Source organism: Diorhabda sublineata, chromosome 9 (genome assembly GCF_026230105.1).
Source record: "Diorhabda sublineata isolate icDioSubl1.1 chromosome 9, icDioSubl1.1, whole genome shotgun sequence".
NCBI classification, from domain to species: domain Eukaryota; kingdom Metazoa; phylum Arthropoda; class Insecta; order Coleoptera; family Chrysomelidae; genus Diorhabda; species Diorhabda sublineata.
In genome coordinates this window covers 16,978,786-16,995,959 of record NC_079482.1, presented here as the reverse complement: position 1 = coordinate 16,995,959, position 17,174 = coordinate 16,978,786, and the positions used below count along the sequence as shown (strand labels likewise).

General features: G+C 30.1%; 3 protein-coding genes across 8 annotated transcripts in view; 1 reads left to right on the top strand and 2 right to left on the bottom strand.

The window, feature by feature from the left end:
• The window catches only part of LOC130448646 (uridine-cytidine kinase), a 42,760-nt gene extending 40,281 nt beyond the window's left edge, over positions 1 to 2,479 (bottom strand). For both annotated transcript variants that reach the window (XM_056786097.1, XM_056786098.1), the window contains exons 1-3: positions 2,269 to 2,479; positions 1,955 to 2,211; positions 371 to 516 (exon numbers count right to left, since the gene is read on the bottom strand). In XM_056786097.1, the coding sequence (XP_056642075.1) occupies positions 371 to 516; positions 1,955 to 2,211; positions 2,269 to 2,367 (502 nt within the window). In that variant the 5' untranslated portion in view covers positions 2,368 to 2,479. The remainder of the gene's footprint in view (positions 1 to 370; positions 517 to 1,954; positions 2,212 to 2,268) is intronic.
• A 1,425-nt stretch (positions 2,480 to 3,904) lies between these two features.
• LOC130449062 (carbonyl reductase [NADPH] 1-like) lies at positions 3,905 to 8,458 on the top strand. The gene is made up of 4 exons (XM_056786716.1): positions 3,905 to 4,260; positions 5,854 to 6,117; positions 6,331 to 6,569; positions 7,917 to 8,458. Exons 1-4 carry the CDS (start codon positions 4,237 to 4,239, stop codon positions 8,233 to 8,235), a joined length of 846 nt encoding a protein of 281 aa, XP_056642694.1. The 5' UTR covers positions 3,905 to 4,236; the 3' UTR covers positions 8,236 to 8,458.
• Positions 8,459 to 11,412: 2,954 nt separating this feature from the next.
• Positions 11,413 to 17,174, bottom strand: part of LOC130449061 (uncharacterized) — a 9,711-nt gene continuing 3,949 nt past the window's right edge. For all 5 annotated transcript variants that reach the window (XM_056786713.1, XM_056786715.1, XM_056786714.1 and 2 more), the window contains exons 5-11: positions 16,758 to 16,929; positions 15,269 to 15,429; positions 14,919 to 15,103; positions 14,379 to 14,534; positions 13,904 to 14,219; positions 13,482 to 13,763; positions 11,413 to 12,202 (exon numbers count right to left, since the gene is read on the bottom strand). In XM_056786713.1, the coding sequence (XP_056642691.1) occupies positions 11,579 to 12,202; positions 13,482 to 13,763; positions 13,904 to 14,219; positions 14,379 to 14,534; positions 14,919 to 15,103; positions 15,269 to 15,429; positions 16,758 to 16,929 (1,896 nt within the window). In that variant the 3' untranslated portion in view covers positions 11,413 to 11,578. The remainder of the gene's footprint in view (positions 12,203 to 13,481; positions 13,764 to 13,903; positions 14,220 to 14,378; positions 14,535 to 14,918; positions 15,104 to 15,268; positions 15,430 to 16,757; positions 16,930 to 17,174) is intronic.

The window sequence follows — 17,174 nt, the reverse complement described above, 5'->3', positions numbered from 1 at the left end:
ATGCAATTTCACAGCTTTACGCCTGGAGCGTACTGAATGAAACAGAAAAATGAAGCCCGCAGATGTCTTAAGATTTATTAAATGATCAGGATTAAAAGAATTACGTCTTCCAGAGAAAGTCTCCTAAAACTGAGTGTAAGAGGAGGTATAATACATGTACTAGTTCTCAGTGAAGTCTCAACCATAAATACTATGTATTTAGGTATGCTTAATAGCAGTCTCTTGTGTGTTTTAGTCTCTGAATTGTCCCATTCCAATCCTTAGATAACATTTGAGCTATTTCCAGAGATTCTATTATCCAAGAGCTATTTAAAATTTTAAGTTTCAAATAATGCTTACAAAAATGAATACTACCAAATAAAAAACTCACCTCTTCTAGCTAGTCGAGTATCTGAATCTGTATCAACAAAAAGCTTCATATGGAACAACTTCCTAACTTCTGGAAAATAAAATACTAATATTCCTTCAAATAAAACTACATCTGCAGGATATATTGTCAGAATCTCATCTTTGCTCCTAAAAAGAATAAATTAAATATACAAAGTGGTCCAGAATTATATACAATAATTTCTAAAGCTGGAGGATAAGTGATAGTGTGTTATTATGTTACTTTTTTATACTTAATAATTAAGAGAACTTAGAAACAGGCGCTTCTACCAGTGATAAAAAGTAGGGACAAAATAGCAATCACACTGTCATTTAAATAGAATATATCTACCAGATTTACCACTAGAATTTTTATTTTCTAAAATTAATAATTACAACTATAAATTGTAAATTTAATACATTACTTTTGTATATAAACAATACAATGTAATTAAAATAATAAATGTACATAACAAAAATAAATATTAATGCTCATCATGTAATGTAGTAAAGTCACTGACTTAATGCACGGGCCCTAGTGTGAGGAATTACTTCCTTTCCCATCAATGCACTGGGATAACAGATCCGTCAATATTTTCCAATTGGTGTTTTGGTATTTATCTTTTAAATATTCTAATTACTCACTTCTTTGAACGTGAGATTGAAATAAGGTACAATTCAATTTTCCACCTAAAAGGTGACCTGAACGGGAACTACTCAGGTTAAATTGGCCTATGGCTGCAAGTACACTAAATCCAGAATTACCTGTATTATTGTTATTACCCACTCATTACAATTTTTAGCAACCTTTATATCTTCTGCTACTTATTTTCTTCTAAATACTTCATCATTCACCATTTGCCATATAAGCAACAAAAAAATGAAAAACTTTGAAATAAATTCCATTAACAAAACAAGATTAAATTTACCACAAGAGATGAGAAACTTAATTTCAAAAAAGTGTCCCAATATATTAGCTAATTCGACTTATATTTGGTGGGTTTTGAAACCAACTAGATACTTTCCTAGGAGTGGAATCTGTTGCAATTAGAATGATACCAAACTGATATAGCTGTAATTGCATCTGCACATGATTTTGCTCCATGTCTAGCAAGCTTAAGGAACACTGCTTCACTTGATAAAGTATGTTCGACAGAACAAAACATTAAATTGTAACAAACCTTATGTAAGGAATGCTTGAAGAGAAGTAAATGTATTAAATCAAAAGAGATATTATGAGAAAGGGTTATCATCATTGACAAGGATAAATGACATAGAAAATTAACAAAAAGAGCTAATCAATTGGATGATATCTTAGGTATAGACATTAGATTGAAGCAAATATTAGATGAATATCATAAAAAAAATTATTTGTGCCTAGTAACTTAAAAATCTAAATCTAAAAAACTTAAAACTGATAGTTTAACACCTTTATGGAGGTAACAGACAAATAGTTGAAGGACTTCCGTACAGAATAAGCAACCAAGTTTCAAAATGTCTTATATAAAATATATAAGCAGGCAGCTCCAATTTCTATTCATAAATTGATGCAGCAAGAAAACAATTGCAAATTTTCAGATATACTTACAGCGAGTGATTCCTATAATCATATGTGGGTATCTGAATCATCTTACCAGCCAATATATCAACCAAAGTATCATAAATAAGAGATTCGTTAAAGGCATCAGGATGGTCAAAATTGAACTGGCCTTTTTCAGCTTTAATGATTTCCGAAGGACTTAATTCTCTATAAAAACTATCTTGGGATATACAAACTACTTGTCTCTGTTTTTGATCCATTTCTACTTGACCAAGTTTTTCCATTATTCTCTTGCATACTGTGCTCTGTGATCAAATGCAACTTGGAAATTATGATATGAGAAGAGATTGACATATATTTACCTTTCCACTAGCTGTTCCTCCTGCAACACCGATTAAAAATGGGGTCTTACTTTCGGGACCATTAGACTTGTGGTCACCATTTAGCTTTACCGCACTCATATTTTAAAAGAACTTATAAATATAAATGAAACTAATATAATGTGCAAATTTAAAAACACTTATACGCATGATTTTGAGGTTCACTTTCAAAGTTTGTTATCTAAGGAAAACTGTTTTGTATAAACATAACTTTACCAACCATGTATTGATTCTATAACAACAGTAATTAAATACAGTATTCCATTGAGCAACTTTATTTTACCATTGTATTAGCGTTCTAAAGTTTTCATTCTTCTTTTTTTGAAAGGTTGTTTTAAAAGTTGTGCTTTGTAAATTACGTCTAGACCTTTTAGGTAGAATCGATATACAAGTAGTCGTATCGAAAAATTAACTAATTACCTATGAAAACAAAATTATATTTTCATTTAACACACTACATTGAATATTTTCGTCTTATCTAGTTTCCTTTGATATTTTGTTGTCTATAGAGTAGCTATATCTTTCTAGAGGGTTTTTCGGAAACTTTAACCCGAGAAGATCACTTATCAGCTGATTAAGAAACATAACTCAGAGCGAGATTTAGGTTTCCGACACTGTACATACCATATATGTAATGCTTCTATATGAACAGTTTCTATAAGTGGAAGCTGTTCCGACCATGTCATACTTGTAATGAAACAGAAAAAGTCTATTTTCAAATCCATCTCTTCAAAATAGAAATCGTGTAGCATACAGAGTATAAAAAGCGAAAGGGCATGTTCTCCGAGCTACAATTACACGCATCCGTAATAATTAACAGGAATATTTTACTAGACTTCCTGAACAATCACCGTACGTATCTCCATAACAGAGCCTACGTCAGCAGCATATCACTCCACACAATCTCTGCCAACCGCGCCTAGCTACACAGAACCTCCTGAGCAGTCTTTGTCAACGGCATCCATCTCCTCGCAATCTAAACTTGCTCTGTTACTACCAGCTGAACACTTGGAACATAATGCTTTAGACAAAAATGGTTTCTCTTATGTTCGTGTTCAGTTTTTGTAAATCCTGATTCTATTTTTAAAGATGATAGTTGAAGCTTAACATTTGGAATATAATGTTTTAGACCAAGATTGGCTTCTCTCATGTTCATGTACTGTTTCTTTAAGTCCTGATCTAATTTTCGAAGAAGATAGTTGAATGAAGCTATAGACATCATTAAAAAAATTATATATTGTCCTGTCTTCAACAGTCTCCGTTAACTGCATTCACCTCTTCGCAATCTAAACCTGCTCTTTCATCGCCAACTGAACACTTGGAATATAATGTTTTAGACCTAGATGGCTTCTCTCAAGTTCGACATCATTAAAAAATTATGTCTCGTCCTATCTTAGTTGCCTCATTATGATACTAAACGTTCCTAGATGAGGTTATCTTACAATTTGCTATACCTAGTATCTTCTTATTTTTGTTAGTCACCAATGACGATAATACCGATACAAATTAATGAGTTTATCCATGTCAATATTGTTGAGAGGATAATTTTGATATCCAAATATTCTTTCTCATATAGACGTAAATATATTCACGTTTTAAATCGTTTAGACGTATTGTCATTAATTACGATACGTCAAATTCGGATCACCGTGTCACGTTGTGTAAAGAAATGTGTAATGTCAGTTGACATTAAAGTTCACACTAGATAACAGTGTTATCTACATACAAAAAACCATATATGTAATACCCCCAAAAACAAATAAGTATACCTATGTACATTTATGAAAACAAATACCATATCACAGTAACTATATAACCTTGGTTCGTGAACAACATATACTTAACCACAAACCTGATAAGAAAACAAATATTTAAACAATCTGGGTTTATACTTATTCTCAAACAAGTAACCAAGATAAAGGTATTTCGTGTAAATAACGAAAGTGAATAATGAGTACTCAAAAAGTTGCAGTCGTAAGTCCCCTTTTATCTTTAAAACAATGTTCATATTCTATATTGAAACTTTAATATTGGTCAATAGTATTAATGTATCAATAATTATAAAATAACACTTGTTCTTTTATGTAATTTAGATTTTAATTATTTGATGTAAATAATAATTCAGTCCAAGTATATATATATATATATATATATATATATATATATATATATATATATAAAATAATAGGTAATTATAATATTTTTTACTCTTAATAATAAGAAATGTGCAATTTCAAATTTAGCTTAAAATTTAATGTAACTTCCAAAGACTTACAAGTTCACGACATGTTATTATTGTTACTATCAGTGTTCAATGAACGAGAAATAAGGAAATTTTAGCAAGTGGATGTATAACGGGAAAATAATAATATGAATATGAACATAACATTTGAGGTTCTGAATTTTGATGTGATTATAGATTATCATTCTGTACATCTATTTCTCAAAGTCATATAGATGTTTTCTCACATATTGCATCCCCTGCATCACATCTAATTCCTCTTTCAAAAAATATTTTTTTTCAATTGAACATGGTAGCTAAAGTCAATCTTAGTGAGAAGGAAGTGAAGATGCGGTGATATCAGACAGAACTTTTATAGTGATGGTGGCTTTGTCATTTTGAGATTAACAATTTGCTGCTACATTACAATTAGTTTATTCAAAATAAGACATGGAGAAGATATTTTTCTGTACAACTGCAGCTTGAGAATCGATCAATCTCTGTCAATAATAATTATAGCTTTGTGATAAGATCAATTAATACTTATGTCTACAAAGGGATACAAAAAGTATCAGGTTACAGCCAAAAAATCAACAATCATGTTGGATGTCCACGCTGTACTTTCCTCAGACTCAATCATTTCACTCATATTAAATCTCAAATGGAAGGGCTTGATTTATTGCGTGTGTTCAGGCCAAAACAAACAACATATCTGAATTAGAACTCGAAATATGCATCATTGATGGAGAAAAATCTCAGAAAAATTGAATGACTGTGCTTAACTACCCTCAGACTAAACCAATTCACTCATATTATATCTCAAATAAAAGGATTTACTGAATGTTCTTAGACCAAAACGAATATCTCACCTCAATTAGAACTCGAGATATGATAGAAGAAACCTATAAAAACATCATAAATGAATGGGAAAGAGTTATGTTTGAGTATAGTAAAAATTTAGTGATTTTAATTGCTTGATGACAAATCTATGCATAAAGACTATGCAGTCAAACAAAAAAAGAAGGAAATCAGCTGGATGTAATGGCCAGAGATATTGCCATTAGATTTTCATAAATTTACACAATACTTATTTTGTTTGAACATATTTATGGAAACAGATATCCTCTTCTCTTGGGGATCATCTCCAGATTTTTTGAGAGGGACAGGTTATAAAATTTAGAAATTAATCTTTGTTTAGCTTGTTCCCTCATTGAAATGGGTTTTTAAAAAATTGATCTTTAAATGTATATGTCATAGGTATAGTTGTAAAAACTCGACTATGTTATTTTAAATAAATGCTTTAGAATTAGAATGGCTATCTTTGTCTTTAACATGTCAAAATTTAGGTGACCGGTGGAAACAAAGGGATTGGATATGGAATCGTTAAAGGACTGTGTGAAAGATTTGACGGTGTTGTTTATTTAACAGCTCGAGATTCTGAGCGGGGAAAAGCGGCTGTTTCTAAGTTGGAAAAGGAGCATAATTTGAAACCTGTTTTTCGGCAATTAGATATTACTGACCAAAATAGTGTGGACAACTTTAAAGAATTTATCAAAAAAGAACATGGTGGCTTAGATATATTGATTAACAACGCAGCAATAGCATTCAAAGTAAGTGCCGCAAAATTGTTACCAATACTGCAATACATTCTTGCAGAATTATATTATTATATTATATATATATTATTATATTATATATATTATATAGAATTATATTTCAAATAATCAATATATTTTCAGAAAAAAATTATGTTTCCATTAACTTATGAAGTTTTAAATTTTATTTTACATTCGTTATTTCTTAGCATATTTGATTGATTTTAGGTATCTGCTCCAGAACCTATGTCTGTTCAAGCAAAAGAAACAATCAGAGTAAATTATTTTGGTACTCTCAGAGTTTGTGATGCATTATTTCCCTTGCTTAGAAATAATGCCAAGGTGGTAAATGTCTCTAGCTCCGCTGGCCACTTGTATAGAATACCTTCTGAAGAAATACGAAGAGAATTTTCTAAAAAAGATCTTACTGTGTTTGAACTCAACAAATTAGTGGAAAAATTTGTGAAGTATGTATGCTTCTTGATTATCTCCTAAAAGTGTGTAATTATGTTTAGTAGTAGTAGATACTTCCATTTTATAAGAAGTCCATTGTTTTGATATATGATTTTTCTTTATTGATATTTCATCAATTGTCCATACCATTACATTCCATTTATACTCTTGGTAAGAAAGTGAATTTTTCATTTGCAGCTTATATAAACTGCTTCAACAATTGTAAATAGAAAAACTATAAAGTTACATTCTACTTTGGAATTTAGCTCATCTAATTTTGAGGTAAAAAGCATCCTTCAAAATTCTCTACGGTTTATAAAGAGTTTTTTCAACGATTATAGGAATGTTTTATATTTCAAGTGTTCATCCAAAAGCCAGACAAGTATTTGTAAATATACACATTGCAATGGTGATAACAAATTCTGATAAGATGCTTAAATATTTCAAGGATCAAACATTACCTAAATTAGTACAGATCATATTTTCAATGGTCCTATCAATGTCTTCATTTTTATTGAAGACCTTAGTCTCTCTAACTTCTCATTAAATTTTAATGTTCATATTCTTGTTCTGTCCATTTTATAAGATACTTAATTATAAGCTAAAATGGAATCTAATAGGATAAATGGATCAATTTCTATTATTGGAATGTTGTTTGAAATTGCTCAGCAGACACAAATGTTTGAGAAATTAGAAACTAAATTTAACCAGATTGATGGTTAAGCAGGGTCTTTTGAACTATCACCCCGTATTTTTCAAAAATTTTCTATATAGCTTATACTACAACTAAGTTTGAAATGATTTTATAACATGACTAGAAGCGAAACTTGCTTAAAGCAACAGGTTTTAGCTTATCATAGTGAAATAATTTTGCGGAAAGAAACATGGTTAGAAATAAGTAAACTTCCACTTGATACCTAACCTAACCAGGTGGACCAAGAAACAATAAAGAGTGTGGGACAAGCAGAGACATGTTTAAATTGTACTTATGAGAGTTTGTGTGGAGGCAAAGGAATAAAGGAACTGATATGTTTGATAAAATATTTGAAGATATAAAGTCGTATTGGCAACCAAAATAAAAATAAACAGTTCAATGACTATGGTCTATTTCATATAATTAAATTTTTTTTTCTGTTAATAAACAAATTAGAACTATTTAAATTTTATTATTATTCGTGTTTGTTAAGTAGAATAGCTTTTACAACTCGTTTTACTACTATTATTACTATAATAGAAAATTTTTAAGAAATGCAAAAGTACAAAGAATAAAAATAGTTTGCCAATTTTAGATTACTACACTAATATATAACTCAAGAAATGTGATAAATGTATTAAAAACTGTGATGTTTTGTTTATTTTAGAGCTGCTGAAAATGGTAAAACTGTGGAAGATGGCTGGGGTTCATCCACGTATGTTGTGTCAAAGGTTGCGGTGTCAGCGTTGACCAACATACAGCAAAAAATGTTTGACGAAGAAGTTCCAAATAGGAATATTTCAGTAAATTCAGTTCATCCAGGATATGTCAATACTGATATGACAAGTCACAAAGGCCCATTGTCCATTGAAGAGGGAGCAAAAAGTTCACTTTTTGCCGCACTAGATGCCAATTTGAAAGGAAAATACATTTGGTATGACTGTAAAGTTGTAGATTGGTTCACCAATAGTGCACCATCAAATTAACTTTTATTGAGAGCATTTTTGCCTAATAATTATGTTGTTAACAATTATCTTTTATATTAATGTGTTTATTATTAACATAAAGTTGTATGCCTCATTCTTTTAACAATTGATTCAAAAATGGTTTTCAGTAGTTGTAAAATTGCTGGGGATCACCCAAAAGTGAACTTTATAAGCATTAAAAAAGTGAATAAAAAAGGAAAAAACTTATTAATTTTATTGTTGCCTTTCTCCCCACACATGTGCACAGGAAGTAGTATTCATATTTCAAGATCATCGATGAATACTGCTGGATAAAACTGTTACATTCAGACTTCACTCATTATTAATGTGTGAGAGAAATAATTAGATGAAAACAAAACAGTTTTGAATGTTACAATACATAACGGCACATTTTGCAAACGAAGCCTGGCAACTATGCAATGCTCAATCAATAACGTTCAACGATATAAATAATTGATATTTATTATGCAGTCGTGATGAGAAGGCAAATGAGTGTAAGACTGCAATAAAGCGAAGGTACAAGATTTTTGTTATTTTCTTTCTAGGTAAGTTTTTGATCGCCCTCATTTTTAACACTACAAATGTTATGAGATGAGTTTGGAAATCAGAACTTTCAAAAAGTTTGCAATTCAGTTTTTATTGATAGAAAATGAATGAATCAAAATTATAAGGATTGGAAGATGTTGCAAATATATTTAATTTTATATTATTTTTTATCTAAATTTATTTACAAGACAAAAAATTACAATAACAATGTTCATTACTTGAAGTATAACTTCAGTTATCAGCATTAGAAGAAATGGTAAAAAATATTAACGTGTCTTTAATTGAGCGCGAGGGAAATTATTATCAATACTATATATTGGTTTTTCTACAAGTTATTCATACTTTTCAGAATAATAAGCTTAGAGATCTATAAAAATGTAATTATAATTCCACACCTGATGATAATAAGAAAATCTAGAACAAGAATAAAAATAGCAAACTGATTGAACCAACTTTGGGTTGTGCAAGAACAGTCTTTAATTTTTTTATAGTTCTTTATAAAGAAACCAAAGCCAGTGATCCAAGAGCGACTATTTTCAGCTTGATACTTTTTTCTTTAAACATTTTGAATATTCCTTTGTTCACGTATTGTGGCGCAGTAGTCACTTCGGATTTATTGATTCTAACATTCAAGTTTTTGAAGAAATTAATTTGTTATCGACCTTCCATTTCATTGGAGAAATTCAATAAACATTCACGAATGTATTCGAATTCTTTCTATACCTATCTACACTACAAATATTAAAATAAACTTATGGTTATTTTATTCTTTATATTCGCTGGTAAATTTTTCTTCGCGTTTTTGTAGTCCTCATAAAAATTGCATTTAAATCTGTTCTTTCCACTCATTCCCTCTTCGATACTTTCATCTGTGTTCCCGTTTTCTTCCTCATTTCATTTTACACCCCCCTCCCCAGTTCTACAGTTGACAGGTTGGAGTTGCAACTAAATCCTAAGAACTTTAACGGTACACCACGAGAAACAAATTCAACTTAACTCCAACATCTGGGAATCTTCATTACAAGGAGAAAACAGTGTTAATGAAAGTATTTATGGAAAAACACGGAAGAAAATTAGAAGACCTCTAACTGCGATTGGACTAAACACTGCAATCAATTGTATGAAGAACTATTAAGGAACCATTTTCGTTACTTTCAAAATTAACACCTCAAAATTTTCACAAAATTATATCAAATATCAACAAACAACCAAAGCAAAATGTATCTACTAGCTTAATCAGCAAAATATTCTTTCATAACAATGTTTTATGGTATAACAGTCTCATTCCCAAGGCAGACGTCACAAAACAAGTATCTACATATCGTAATACTCCCTAATTATGTAATTTGTGATAATGGGTGCAATCTTTTACATTGTAAACTTCAAATCTACTATAAACTCACTAATGTAGAAATATCCAACCTATTGCTTCTGACAGTTATAAGGATTTTCAGAAAAACACAGTAAGAACTAATAATTGTTAAAACACCAGTACCTACTCTCCATCTACATAATGCATGTTTACCTAAAATAAAAATTCACTAGATACACTCCGCCCATGTATTTAATATAGTGCTTTGTTGTTGACCTGATCTTTTGGCTATATGTCGCTGATGTTATGAACATCTTCGATCTATTGCAAATTGGAATCTTCCACTAAGTTATGTAACTTTGTATTGGTAAGAACCAATCGATCGTCTCCGTAAGGGAGGTTTCATGAAGGCGACCAGCCACAAGTCTGTGTTAACATTACAACCGGCGTGATACGTTTTATCAAATTTGTATTTTGTTAATTATTGTAGCACAGGAATCTCTGATTCTGAATCCTATATATCATGGGCAACTACTAAGAACTGAATTTTAATACATGTCTGATGTATTAATTATTTAAAGCAAATTTTGTAAATTTTTTTCCGTGGAAATTCATTTTTCTATTTAATTGGGAAACAGAATTTTCTTGATTTAAATCGTCTTGATTTTAGATAACTTTTTGTAATTTTTTTTTAATATAATTACTCTTGATGTTTTGATCAATCTCTTGTCCGAAACTAATCAAGCATCTGAACACACTCTCGGTGATGTCCATTTATAATTAATCATTAAAAATGTGTTTTTACTATAAAGAAATATAAAAAATTGAAAGCAAATTCGTCCTTCAATTTAAGGAATAAGTACATGGGCACCATATTTTTGAAACTTACGATAAGTAATGGATGATTTTTGAACTATTTCTTTTTTTATAAACGTTCATGATAAGTTGTTTGCTTGCCATATTTCATTTGGAATGAGCTAGATAGCAGTGAGACTATTCCAAATAGCTCCCCACACCAGTTTTAGAATGATGATGATTATATTCCCATTTACATCAATGTACTAATTACTTTTATTGAACACACTGTTTACTACCACTACACCAACAGTCATAATGACACTACTTAGTTCTATGTTAATTTTGCTGCAGTGTTAATAAATATTATCTTCAGTTAAATATCACCAACTGTTCAAGATTTTTCAACTTAAAAACGTTTATTTGTGTTTTTTGAATAATTAGGAATATATATTCATTACAATTGCTTTATATTTCTTTAAAAAAGTGATACAAGTGGTTCAAACCTTTTCTATATCAAAGACTTTTTCTTTTTATTGCACGATTTTATTGTGATAGTTGATTAACACATTATTATTATGAGCCCCTTATTCCTTTTAATCACTCTGCATATGACATTATTGAAATGATTCAAAAATGTATAACCTTTGTCAATAATGGAGCTTGTTAAAAACCGTTTTCCATAGTTAATTAATAATTTTCTCCCATCAATATAACAATTAGAGCACTCCAGCCAGTAAAGGGCCTCGCACCGCTACCTTCTCCAGTCTTATCATTATATTGTTCCCAAATATATCCACTTCTGAAATACTGTCGCATTATATTTTCAATCAGATTATTCCTCAATTCTACATAAATTTCCTTAGCCAAAGCCTGATACGGGCCGTTGACCTTTGAATAGTGATACAAAGCTCTTGTGGCTAAGTAGTTGATATTAACCCAAATTTGACCTCTCCAATATGGAGGATCATGCTCGGTATTTCTCTTCATATATAGGGGAGCATTTTTAGATAAAGACCTTAGACCATATGGAGTCCATAATAAATCGGGGTTGTGTAGATTCTGTAAAGTTTTTTCTAGCTTCGGCGAATCTGCATCTAAAACTTGTAACAAGAATGGGAATAAGCTTACATAACCAAATGTTGAATCTACTAAGCGATATTCTGGTTTTTTAGTTACAACTCTTTGCAGCTCTAGATTTTGATTTTGTGATCTTGGCAATGGTTTTGGTCTCTCTAATCGGACAGCATCTGTGTGAAGACCATAATCGGCATAAATTTGGGCATATTCAGACCAATGTAAAGTGTCCATCAACTGAAATACAGAAAAGAAAAATATAAATCATTTAAGTATAACTTTAATGAAGATATCAGCATTTATTGGTGTGATTAGACTTTACATGATAGTTCTTGTCGAATTGAAATTCTACCACTGTAAAAATTGTTTTACAAATGTAGCATTTCAGTAATACTCATAACTCAAGGATTTTTGCTAAATTGGAAAAAAGTAGTAGAAGTTGCATGTAAAATATATTTTTTACATAGTTTTACGAATGAAATTTAAAGCGATAGAAATTATTGTAAGAGAAAATATCCCCTAAGTTTCAGAAGAATTCAATATTTATAGAAGGACTTATGTGCTTTTTCAATATTTCAGGTCTTTGTAATGATATTTTATTGAATAAGTATTTATTAACCCATAAAATGTACATATCTCAGAGTTCATCTATTCCTACCACTTTAGATTTCTACGTTTTAACAGTCATTTAGCAAGCAGTAAGAAGATATCTCATTTCTCTTCCCAGAAGTATTGGAAAAGACTGTCAGGGCCACTCTCCAATCACTAAAGTATGAATAATTTCATTTAGGAGCCAGAAGTGACGCCACTGCTTGTCAAGTATCATACAAAGACTTGAGAATTGTCATTCATTATTAGTATTTGAATTAAATATATTATTTAAGTGGGTTCTTATATTTATTATTTCCTCCTATTGTGCCCATTTGAATACACATTTTTTTTTAAATTTTATTTTCATAAAAATGGATCTAAAAGTATCAGAATGAATCAAAAAAACACTTAAGCTACAGAACAAATCAAATAGTCGTGGGATGTAAAGCGGTTTAATTTGAAATAGTTTTTTGTGGTTCTTAAGATGTCTAAAAAATATTGAAGATGATTAATCTATAGATCCCATTCGGACCCAAAATGGTTTTATGTTTAATTTATCATTTATAAAATTGCTAAAACTATAGAAATTAACAGATAATATGCAAGAAAATGTTTAAAAAACAACAAATTTTTATGAAAAACCACTGGCATTTATAAAGCCATTCCAAATCACTTAATTTTTGTTTTTAATACAAAAATTTTGGTTTTGCACTTACTACTGTAATTATACACAAAAATCACTCCCAACTTTCACCTTAAACAAACAAAAAACATAAACACCTTGATGGATTCCATATAAAGGAAACACCCTTTTTATTAGAGGATTTAAAATATTCATTACCACATAAAAGACTGAGAATAGTGAATGAAGTTGTTTCATCATCCTTAAGCTTTAATATCATTAATATTTCCCAAATTGACTAACCTTGTTGTTCAATAAATAGGCTGAGGTCTGTTCATATTTGTACCCATCGCTTCCTAAAATTTTGGCCAATCTTGCCATGGTCTTTGAAGCAATTGCCATCCAACAATAAAGATCAATATGTCTTTCTTCATCGGTGGGATGAGATGCCCTGGGATAATCATCTAATCCCGACGTTAGAGTTTTCGGATTTAATTCTCTTGTAGTTAAAGCATCACGTCCACGCCATCTGTAAGATCCTGGAGCATCACCTTTCTGTGTGGTATTAAACCATGCATACCAAGCCTATGAATAATATATTTTTCAGAAAAATATATAAAATTAATTGGGATATTAGAGGTTCTGGAAGCAGCCACAATGTTTAAAAATGAATTGTTGTACTGATGACAAATTATTTAATTATCAATATTGTTTTATCTACTTACTTGCAGCCTGGGATAGAGTCGTTCTAGTAAACTATACTTTTCTCCGATTAACAAAGATTCATATCTATCTAATATGGTTTCCAGTGTTAAGAAGAAAGTAGGTGGATTTGCATTCGTATTTCTTTGTACCACAAACTCACTTGGTACTTTAGCTAGCGCCTCCACTCCCAGAATTTGTTCCCTAGGAATCCAACCTTCTGCATTCATAAGGTCAAACCAATGACTAATTATGTCCAATTCGATGTCCAGATTCCATTGGGATATTAGAAATCCATGAAATCCTTCATCCCAAAGAAAACCTCGAGGAAAGAAACTCCTAAAATGATATTTTTGGAACATTGTTTACAGTACTATTCTAAAAATACAAAACGCAACGGAAATTTTTAATTTCTTTTGAATAATTAATAACGTTTAGGAAAGTATCACATTTCTCATTTCACTACCCCGTAGAAAATAATTATTCATGGAAAAGTACCTTGAAGGAACTGCTGTATACAATGGGGCTCTCCAGTAGTAAACAGGCTCTTTAATATAATTACTTTGAACACGTGACGCTCCATAGAAATATCCAATTCCACCAATCATATTACTTAAAGCTGCTTGAGCAAAACTTATTTCCTTTTGGGTATACCTACAAAATAATAGAACATAAAAAAGTTACAAAGCAAATTTAGTAATCTTCATTCGAATGGGAAAGACTGAAATATTATGTACAGTATACACAATGAAAGCACAGCATATCAAAATGATTATTTTAGTTTGAAAAACTAATGTTATAGATTAACTAAATTTTTCAATAGAAATATACATTATAATATCATAAATGATTGAAAATTCTATTGCTTATTCTCAGCCATCTAAAGATAATTCAATTATTTTAATAATTCATTTAGAAAAATATTTAGGTGAAATTCTTTCAACTACAATTGGCATGAATCTAATGAATGAATTAAATGTTCAATATAATCCCATATAATTATAACAAAAAATTAGTATATGGAATGATCTTACTCACCCCTTCCTTTTCAATTTGAAAATATCTTCAAATTTTTCAGAAAATTGATTCTGATGCAACTGAAGAATTTTTGTATAAGCATCTCCAGCTAAAATTTCTCGTACGCTAGAGCCAGATTCATAAATAACGTCTATTGTAAAAGGAACTCTTCCTGTCAATTGTATTGCTACTAAGTTCGGTTCTCTCTAAAAGAAAAAATAAAATAGTACTTTCGAAGGTAGTTTCCAGAAACATGTATTCCATATTGTAGTTGAATTGATGTGTTACAATTTGGACAATATCAATAAGATCAGTTCTTTCAAGAAAAACTGGACATTACACTTACTATATATATAAATAAATAAAACTACCTTTTCATGTCCGGCAAATGATGGTAATTGTCCACCCAGGACAATTTTTCTTCGGGAACTTGGATCATCTTGAGCAAGTCTTAGTGAAGATATCACAGTTTCTTTGATAACATGTAAGCCTGGTGTTCTAGTACTTAAAAAAGACTCATGTTGTAAAATACCTGAAATATAAAAAAAACATGTTTTTGAAAAATATTACTAAAGAAATTGTTTAACAATAACTAACTCAATAAGAAAAAGTACCTTTGGGCACGGTAAATAAAAAAAAATTAATGAAGTATTAAGCTAGGCTATCAGCTTAAAATAAATGTATCATTAGACAAGTGCCCACTTATTAATTTTTCATTATTTCATTACACATTGTTACGAACGTGTCTATGCCCTCGACCCGGTCCTGTCTAGATGTATTAGAATTTTAAAATTCGGCGAAGACGCGCGCGGTGCCTTCATTTACTTTTTATAAACCGCGGTTTTCGTTTGATGTTAGTTTTTTATAGAAAGCAGTTTATTTGCATTGTTTCTTTTGGATAATTTTTAGGAAGGTCTATTTATTCATTTGTTTTGTTTCATTATTTTTCTAGAATTCTCAAGAACTTCATTTGGATATATGAGGTTACTAAATTGATGAAATGATAGGAGCAAAGCATCACTATTTACAGAATAAAGATTTAAAAATTTCACTTTATATTATCCAAAATTTACATTTTTCGCTTCTAGATGGTGATACATACCTGAGTAATGGTAATCAGTAGCAGAAAGAGACTTAGAAATGTTACAAAATGACAAAAATCAAAGCAATATATAAATGTATGAAACTTTCCAACCAAGACATTATTGATGCCAGAAAAAGGGTTTTTCAAACAATTTATGTAGAGTCAGGGCTCCTCTAAGATGACGCAAAAAGAATAAAGCAATAGATGGATCTTGCTACAGAGTGTGCCAAAAAAATTATTTCAAAATGTTTTCTAATTTCTTTGAAACGACTGCATACAATTATACATACTATGTTAGGAAAGGATATTAAAGAAAATATGGGGAAATCCAAAAACACCCAGGATGCAACTTGGTATTAGGGTAAATTTCCTAAATCGTTTTATTTTGGGCTTCCCTATAAGCCTCTGCTCTATGTGGGTTGTTATGCGACACCCTGTATTAAATCAAAAAATAAATTGGAAGACTAGTAGAAAGGTTACTAAATTGATGAAATGAATAATAGAACAGAAGCATCTCTATTTACTAGAATAAAAAATCAGCAGAAGTAGTAGTGGCAGGATGAGAAAATTGAAAAATTTTTACATTGAAATTTAGTTTTCAAAAAGTTCCACAGCCACAGATCTTTGAGCAAATTCATTTGTTTGTTGTAATTCTGGGGTTTTAGTTAAAATTTGTTAATTCTTGAAAATTATTAAATAATATAATTTATAATTATTTGTACAAATATTTTTTGTTAACTCTATTATCATTATTACTATTTTTACTTCATGTTTACCTGAAGTATTGACAAATTTTACTCTAAATTCTCCTAATGTAGAAGTTTTTCCTTTAATTCCAGTTATTTTGGTTTCAAAATTGGTAGACTCAAGAAAACCTTTTGTTTCTTCATCTAATGCCATGTACCATACCAATGAAACATCTTCATCTTTTAAACTTGTATTACTTTTCTGAAAAACATATTATGTGGTATCATTATAAGGTAATAATAATATATGTCTTTTTTAACAAACAATTCAGAAGGGAATGAAAAATATCATATCATAATAATGTATTAATTTTATAAAAATACTGCTCTTCCTTCAAGACCCCTATGACTATATTAATTTATATAAACATTTACAGAATGAAAAAGAAAAAACAACCCCCTTATATTAAATTTAGGTAGTACTATATTGTTCATTGAATTTTATTA

Coding starts and splice junctions, on each gene's coding strand:
- LOC130449062 (XM_056786716.1), top strand. CDS start 4,237: ATGAGTACTCAAAAAGTTGCAGTC. Junction 4,261..5,853: donor GTACTCAAAAAGTTGCAGTC/GTAAGTCCCCTT, acceptor GTCAAAATTTAG/GTGACCGGTGGAAACAAAGG. Junction 6,570..7,916: donor TTAGTGGAAAAATTTGTGAA/GTATGTATGCTT, acceptor TGTTTATTTTAG/AGCTGCTGAAAATGGTAAAA.